At 48.2% G+C, this 7767-nt stretch overlaps 1 protein-coding gene across 2 annotated transcripts; it reads right to left on the bottom strand.

Moving 5' to 3' along the window:
* Window positions 1-1157: 1157 nt before the first annotated feature.
* Window positions 1158-7491, bottom strand: mdm1 (Mdm1 nuclear protein). Of its 2 annotated transcripts, none has more exons than XM_068307375.1 (13): window positions 7281-7491; window positions 6602-6713; window positions 6358-6516; window positions 6172-6263; window positions 5977-6099; window positions 5462-5574; window positions 5297-5384; window positions 3276-3478; window positions 2792-2877; window positions 2609-2661; window positions 2197-2446; window positions 1538-1600; window positions 1158-1456 (listed from the first exon to the last, which is right to left on the bottom strand). In XM_068307375.1, exons 1-13 carry the CDS (start codon window positions 7296-7298, stop codon window positions 1347-1349), a joined length of 1470 nt encoding a protein of 489 aa, XP_068163476.1. In that variant the 5' UTR covers window positions 7299-7491; the 3' UTR covers window positions 1158-1346. The 2 variants fall into 2 exon arrangements, with proteins under 2 accessions (XP_068163476.1, XP_068163477.1); XM_068307376.1 differs by having other exon boundaries at window positions 5297-5339.
* Window positions 7492-7767: the final 276 nt, after the last annotated feature.

Raw genomic sequence — 7767 nt, 5'->3', positions numbered from 1 at the left:
TGGCTCCGCCTCCTGACTCGCAGCGGCCAATCAGACGCGTTCCACTCACGTGCTGTGACACGTTGGCAACGGCCTGGTAGGTCTCCGGGCTCCGGAGCGGTGGGCTGAGCTCCCGGTCCACGGGGTGCCCTGCCGCCCACTGGGCTTGTCCAATCAGGAGCAGCGGCAGGAGGAGGAGGAGCATCACGGCGGCAGTGGGGCGGAGCCACAAGACGAGCGATGAGAGCTGCATGGTGAAGACGAGGAGTGATGAATCAGAGACTCCTCTGCCTCATTTTATACACGGCAACGCTCCGCCCCCTCTGCAGAAATATAGGACAGGTAACCATCGAAAAAACCCCACACACACACACACACACACACACACACACACACACACACACACACACACATACATACACACACAGGTCAGTGTTTGCTGACATAAATAGGAAATTAACTGTGACTCTGATTATGTTTGTCATCATCAATTTACAATTTTTATTGGTTCTCCACTGACATCACTTCCTCTTTTGTGTGTGTGTGTGTGTGTGTGTGTGTGTGTGTATGTGTGTCCCCAGTGGATTATGAGCTGGAACTCCATTTTCCCTCTCAAACTTCCCCGACACTCAAACTGGTCGTTCCGGTTGGTGTTTAACGTCACTGTGATGTCATCACACGTCCGATGGAGGAAGTAGTTTTATTTATATTTATTTATGGTGTCACATGACGCGGCGACTAAAACAACAACATTTATTTGTTGTTAAAGATAAAATCACTGATGGATGAATCTGAGTCCAGACAGATTTCCTCCTTTAATGATTAACATTTACTTTGTTTTAGCCTGAATTGAAAGATGAAGGTGTGACGATGATGATGTCACAGGGGGGGGGTTATCACAGGTGTGATCAGGTGACTCACCCACTGGATGAGGGGACTTCCTGTAGGAGCCCCCGTTCCTTTAGAAATGAGACTTTCCTGGTTAAAAAGTTCCGCCTTTCCCTCTCAGCTTCAGATCGGGTGTCGGGTTTTTGTCGCCGTGACGATGAGGGCGACGCCCGCAGAGACTGACTGAAGGCGTCACAATCAGCTGACACAGAAAAACTTCATTCATGGCTCAATCAGGCCGAGGTCAACGACCTCTGAGCGTCGAGTAAAAATAAAGACATGAAACAAAATAACATGAATGCGTTTTTAATTACCTGTGACATCATCTTTCTGACTTGTGACATCATCTTTCTGACGTAAACAACATCTACGTAAACAACAACTATGTAAACTCGTCTGGAATCACCAATCAATAACTGATCGATCCACCCGTATCTATTAGTAACACCCTGGTTTCCGTAGCAACAGCAGACACACGGTCATCTTTTGCCCCAGAACTCCTCCCGTCTCTTCTGAGCGCGCTCCAGCACGGCGGACGCCAGCGAGCAGGAAGCGGCCGAACGCCATGACATCACCGACAGCCGGTCGTCTAGGCAACGGCAGAAGAGTTTTAGGACTTCAGAAAAAAAAAAGAATATTTTTGAAATGAAGGAAAGTTTTGGATGTTCACCTTCATCGGAGCCACACCCCCCACCTGAGCAGCCACGCCCCCACAGCCGCACACCCAACTCACCTAAGGAGACAGGTGCATCACCACCATCACCACCACAATAATAATAATAATAATAATAATAATAATAACAATAATAATCAGTCCTTTATTCGTCCCTCTTGGGGAAATTCTTTTTCACTTCACCCACACATGTAAATATATGTTAATTACACACGGGGGGGTTACAGGTTACAGGCGCCATCATCACCATCACTATCACCATCATCGTCATCATCACCATCACCGTCATCACTATCATCACCATCATCGTCATCACCACCACCATCACCATCACCGTCATCACTATCATCATCATCATCACCATCATCACTATCATCATCATTATCATCATCATCATCATCATCATCATCATCATCACCATCATCACCATCGTCACCATCATCACCACCACCATCACCACCATCATCATCATCATCACCACCATCACCACCATCATTACCATCTTCATCTCCCTCTTCATCATCATCACCATCATCATCACCTTCATCTCCCTCTTCACCATCATCACCATCATCATCATCTACCTCTTCATCATCATCACCATCATCGTACAGATCAGAACTGATCATGGTATTGATCAGGTATTGATAGCTTACCGTTGTGTTGGAAGTCAGGGTGACGGAGGGAGCCGTGGATACAGCGGGGGGGCGGGGCTACTGGGGGGGCGGGCCTCTGCCTCATCCCCGTCGCCTCAGGGGGATCGCTGATGGCTAGCTGGAGCTCAGGGGAGGAGTCAGGGTCGGGAAGGAGAATGGGGTTGCAGTCTGGCCACGCCTCTTTAGGTGTGGGTGGGACATCAAAAGCAGGCTCCGCCCCCGCTGCCATGGAAATGGCTGACCCACATGTCTGGGTGGAAACAAACACACTAGATTAACAACCAATAATGGCTAGGAGGCTAATGCTATGCTAGCACAATGAAGAGCTATTATCCAGCAACCAATCAGAGACCAGCCAATCAGTTTCCAGCCAATCAGACATCAGCATTGACCCCTGTGTGTAGAACATTACCTGTTTGGATGAAGAATCGCTGCTCCTCATCCTCCCCACCAGCAGAGCGCCTCCTGGAGGAGAAACAATGTCACTGTGTGTGTGTGTGTGTGTGTGTGTGTGTGTGTGTGTGTGTGTGTGTGTGTGTGTGTGTGTGTGTGTGTGTGTGTGTGTGTCTGTGTGTGTGTCTGTGCGTGTGTGTACCTGTGGCAGGTGTGGTGAGGTCATGATGGGTTCTCTGAACAGGTGTCAACATCTTCAACCTTGGAGTCGGTAACCTGCCCTCCTCCCTACACACACACACACACACACACACAGACACACACACACACACACACACACACACACACACATTTTAGAAGGAGTGAATAAAGAATGTTTTCTGTCAACCAATCACAGCAGAGTGTTAACGTGTTCCTGTTACTCTGTACATTCTTCTTTTTCCTCTTCCTCTCCTCCTCCGGGTCGCGTGTCGTCTTCCTCAGTACCCGACCCCTGCTGGAGTGGAACAAACACACACACACACACACACACACACACACACACACACACACACACACACACACACACACACACACACACACACACACACACACACACACACACACACACACACAAACACACACACACACTCACACTCCGGTTGAACGGTCTCAGGCGACGCCCCCCTACCTGAGGCGTGTCTCACCTGAGCAGGTCCAGGGCGTCCACGCAGGACGTCCTGCCATCAGAGAGGGGGTGGGTGTGGCTGGGGGTGGGCGTGGCTGAGTCTGTGGGCTCCTCCCACAGGGCGTTGTGTTCAGACAGCAGCTGGCTCAGGTGTTCCCTGGAGAAGTTGGTTCCCCAGGCGCGCCGGCGGTGCGACGAGGCCGCCCGCCTCAACAGCACCACCTGGAGGCAGAAGAGGCTGTTAGCGCCTAGCTGCTGCTAGCTGCTAATGGATGCTAGCTGCTAATGAAATAAAAGCTTCCAGGTTGTCTCTGTAAATGCTTGTTTATTTTGAAGGATCCTAATATCACATCAGCTGTTGCATTTAAGCTAGCTGGGTTTCAGCTAGCTGCTGCAGCCGTTGAGTGGAGGAGTGTGGGCGGAGCCTGGTGCTGACCTCAGCACGGTGTTCAGAGGAAACCTTCAGTCAGAGCAGAAGTGCCGCGTCAGGCGGCGCTGAGGTTAGCGCTGGAAACAGGATGGGGTTGTCGGGGTTTTGTGAGGGTCAGGGTCAGGTTGGTGCTGCGTTTACCAGAACCGACCGTCACAGGAGGACGTCAGGAAAACCCGCCGCTCTGAAGGCGCTCTCAGTCCGTTTGATGAGGGGAGAAACGCTCAGAACGTGGTTTCACCCCCCCGCCCAAGCCCCAGGTGCTTTAACTGTTTGAGCTCCTCCAGGCTCTAAACCTCAGCGAGGTTTGATGGTTTGAATCCTGCCAGTGTCTCTTCCTGCTGCTTCTGTCTGAATCAACAGGTCTGACGGAGACCAGTCCTCAGAGGTCAGAGGTCAACATTGTTGTAAATGTGATGAAGGAGTGAAGCGTGGCTCCTCCCACCTGAATCGATTTTATACAACCCAATAAATATCTGATTATTGAAGACGTGTGTGTGTGTGTGTGTGTGTGTGTGTGTGTGTGTGTGTGTGTGTGTGTGTGTGTGTTTGTGTGTGAGAGAGAGAGTGACACACACTGAGCTGCTTCCCTGAAATGGAGCTCTGTGGTTTCTCTTCTGACACACTGGTTTTCCATCAACGTGCGCACACACACACACACACACACACACACACACACACACACGCACGCACACACACACACACACACACACAAAGACACACACACATGCACACACTGCTGATGGCTGACACTATCCAGGTATTAATCAATAAGGTTACAAGGTATCATCAGTTATCATTAACTATCATTACTTATCATTAAGTATCATTACTTATCATTACTTATAATTAACTATCATTACTTATCATTAACTATCATCAGTTATCATCAACTATCATCAGTTATCATTAACTATCATTACTTATCATTAACTATCATTACTTATCACTAACTATCATTACTTATCATTAACTATCATTACTTATCATTAACTATCATTAGTTATCATCAACTATCATCAGTTATCATTAACTATCATTACTTATCATTAACTATCATCAGTTATCACTAACTATCATTACTTATCACTAACTATCATTACTTATCACTATCATTACTTATCATTAACTATCATTAGTTATCATTAACTATCATCAGTTATCATTAACTATCATTACTTATCATTAACTATCATTAGTTATCATTAACTATCATTAGTTATCATTAACTATCATCAGTTATCATTAACTATCATTACTTATCATTAACTATCATTACTTATCATTAACTATCATTACTTATCATTACTTATCATTAACTATCATTAGTTATCATTAACTATCATCACTTATCATTAACTATCATTAGTTATCATTATCATTAGTTATCATTAACTATCATTAGTTATCATCAGTGATCACCAGTGATAACTAATGATAACTGAAGGTAACGGTTCCTTTCATGTCAGGTTAAAGGGTTTAAAGCGGGTACTGACTGGTTGTAGTGAGCATCATTAATGATGTTTTATAGAACATTTACAGACGTGAACATGATTGGTGAACTGGCCCCACCCCTCATTATGATGCATGATTCACAGGGGAAGACTGACCTGTGGGGTGTGGCCATCCGTGGCTCCGCCCTCCTCCTGGATCCTACAGAGAGGAGAACGAAATCTGGACTGATACTCTGTCAACAACCTGTCAGACAGACAGACAGGCTATCAGCCAGACACAGAGACAGTCAGTCAGACAGACGGTCAGTCGGACAGACACACCTGTGTCTCGGCTGAACCTGCGAAGGGGGCGTGCTGGTACATTTCTGTGGGGCGGGGACATCACGTTGAGGGCGGGGCTTCTTCTCTGACTCTCTTCTCCTCTTCCTGATGGTCTGGACATGAAAACAGTCACATGACTAATTTAACAGACGACCAGACGTGTCTGTAGGCTGGTGACCGATGGGACTGACTTCCTGTAATTTACTAACTCCACAACCAGAGATTCTGGCTCCCCCTGGTGGACTACAGCTCAACTACAGTAAGGAGACGCTCCCCGGCCGGCCCGACCACCATCCCTCTGGGCCCCGCCCACCTGGACAGAAAGGGGTGTGTCCTATCAGAGGTCCGACCCAGGAAGCTTTTCATGGATAACGAGGAGCAAACCGTTGTGACACAAGTGATATGGTGAAGCCAATCAGTTTGAGGATGACCCCCCCAATCCGGTGAAGACCCCGCCTCCTCATCACCACCTCATCAGGGAGCTAAAGGTCAAAGGTTAGTTCTGTGGTCAGCACCTGTTCAGCGGCCAGCACTGGGGAGGCAGCTGTGAGAGGATCCCTCCAGCCGAACTGTCTGTCGTACTCTGACCTTTGACCTTCTGACCTTGGCCCCGCCCTCCACCGCAGAGCACGCCGCACCTGCAGCACAGGCGGAGACTCTCAATGAGGGGCCCATCAACGGACACACCCACTGCAGACGCAACGACTCACCCCATTGGCCGGGGGCTGCTGTCCAACAGCAGACACTGTCACAGGTCGGCCGAGCTGTGGTTGGCTGTCGGCCCTAGAGGGGCGGGGCTTCGCTGGGATGGGAGGAACGAAGTTAGCCACAAACAGGAAGTTTCAAAATAGTAAGAACAAACCGAGCTGGACGTTTGGACAGAACAACAACGGTACCCGGTTCTGCTGGTCCTGGGACACAGTCTGAACCTGGTTCTGTTCGTGGTTCTGGGTCCGGTAGCATTTGTGCAGGAGGTCCTGGGTCAGGTCGGGGTCCACATTCTGCCTGGGCCCCAGGACTTGTAGAGGGTTTCGACCCGGTCCCGGTTCTGGGGGCTGGGTGACGAGGCGACCAAATGAAGGTGCAGCTAATGCTAACTAAAGACTAAATGCTAGCAGCCCATCCCTCGTTGGGTCCTACCTGGGCTCCCACACGCGTGACGGCTGTGCAGCCCGGCCAGCGTGACACAGCGCTGGGGAGGAGCGCTCCTGGAGCGGGGGGGGCCGTAGCTCCTCTGGTACTCACTCTGACCCTGGAGCAACCAACAGAACCTCAGGTTCTACTGCTGACCCGGGTCCCACAACACCCATGAAGATCAACGTGACCCCACAGACAGCAGCTGATCGACTGGTTCTAGTTTCTGTCTCCAATACAGGAGCTCAAAATCTGGTGATCAATTCATCATCAAGAATAGACCAATAATCCGGTTCACCTGCAGCTGTGACGTCACAGTAATCCGATTAATAGTGATCAGATTAATCCACAGAAGTGCGTGATGAACTCAATCCTGGGGATTAATCAATAAAGTCCTCAGGAGCAGCTGTGTGTGTCAGACAAACACTAATCAATACAGGGAATCGATTCCTGCTTTATTAATCACTATTAAACGGGGATTTATGGTGACATGACGAGTAGCCGTAAAACTAGCCGAGTGGCTCAGATTAGCTGGATTAGCTCATGACGTCACCATGAAACTGTCAAACCAGCAAGTTAAACCGACTGTTAACTAGTTCAACCAACGAAGCTACGTCCGCTGTTTGGATAACCTGTTGCTAATGCTAACTAACACCTGTCGCTACTAATAACACCTGTATCTTACCCGGAAGCGAACAGTCATGATTCTTTTCCGGGACCAAAACAGCGTTACTCCGTTACGTCCGTTCACCGAGACGTTAAAACCGTTAGTTCCGTTAGTTCCGTTAACCAGCTGGTTAACGTTACATCACTCTGTAACTACCCGGCTACATGCTAAGCGGCTAACAGCGGCTCCGCTTCAGTCACAGTCGCCGTCGCCATGGCAGCTCAGCGTTCCTGACAGTCGGAAGTGACGTCATATGTACGGAAGCGGACGTTTGTCAATATTATTATTATTACCTGTATTTTCTAAACGTTTTATTAAAAAAAAACGCAACCAAACTAAACAATGATTATATAAAAGTTACCAATAGTTTATTTACAAAAACATGACAAACATTAAGATAATTTATAGGTGATGTTTAAAGTTTTCAAAGCGTTATTGTTCAATGAACCACTGATTAAATTAATTTGTGCCAAAGTATCGTTCCAAATATGTTTGAATGCAGGTC

Source organism: Antennarius striatus, chromosome 22 (genome assembly GCF_040054535.1).
Source record: "Antennarius striatus isolate MH-2024 chromosome 22, ASM4005453v1, whole genome shotgun sequence".
NCBI lineage: Eukaryota > Metazoa > Chordata > Actinopteri > Lophiiformes > Antennariidae > Antennarius > Antennarius striatus.
Note: the sequence above shows the minus strand (reverse complement) of the source record. Positions and strands in the feature narration are given on the sequence as shown.

Bases quoted from the DNA above. Each gene is read 5' to 3' on its own strand.
- mdm1 (XM_068307375.1), bottom strand. The intron at 5,575-5,976 runs GTGCTGACCACA...TTTCATGTCCAG, and splicing joins CAGTGCTGGCCGCTGAACAG to ACCATCAGGAAGAGGAGAAG. The intron at 1,457-1,537 runs GTGAACATCCAA...GCCGTTGCCTAG, and splicing joins GGGGTGTGGCTCCGATGAAG to ACGACCGGCTGTCGGTGATG.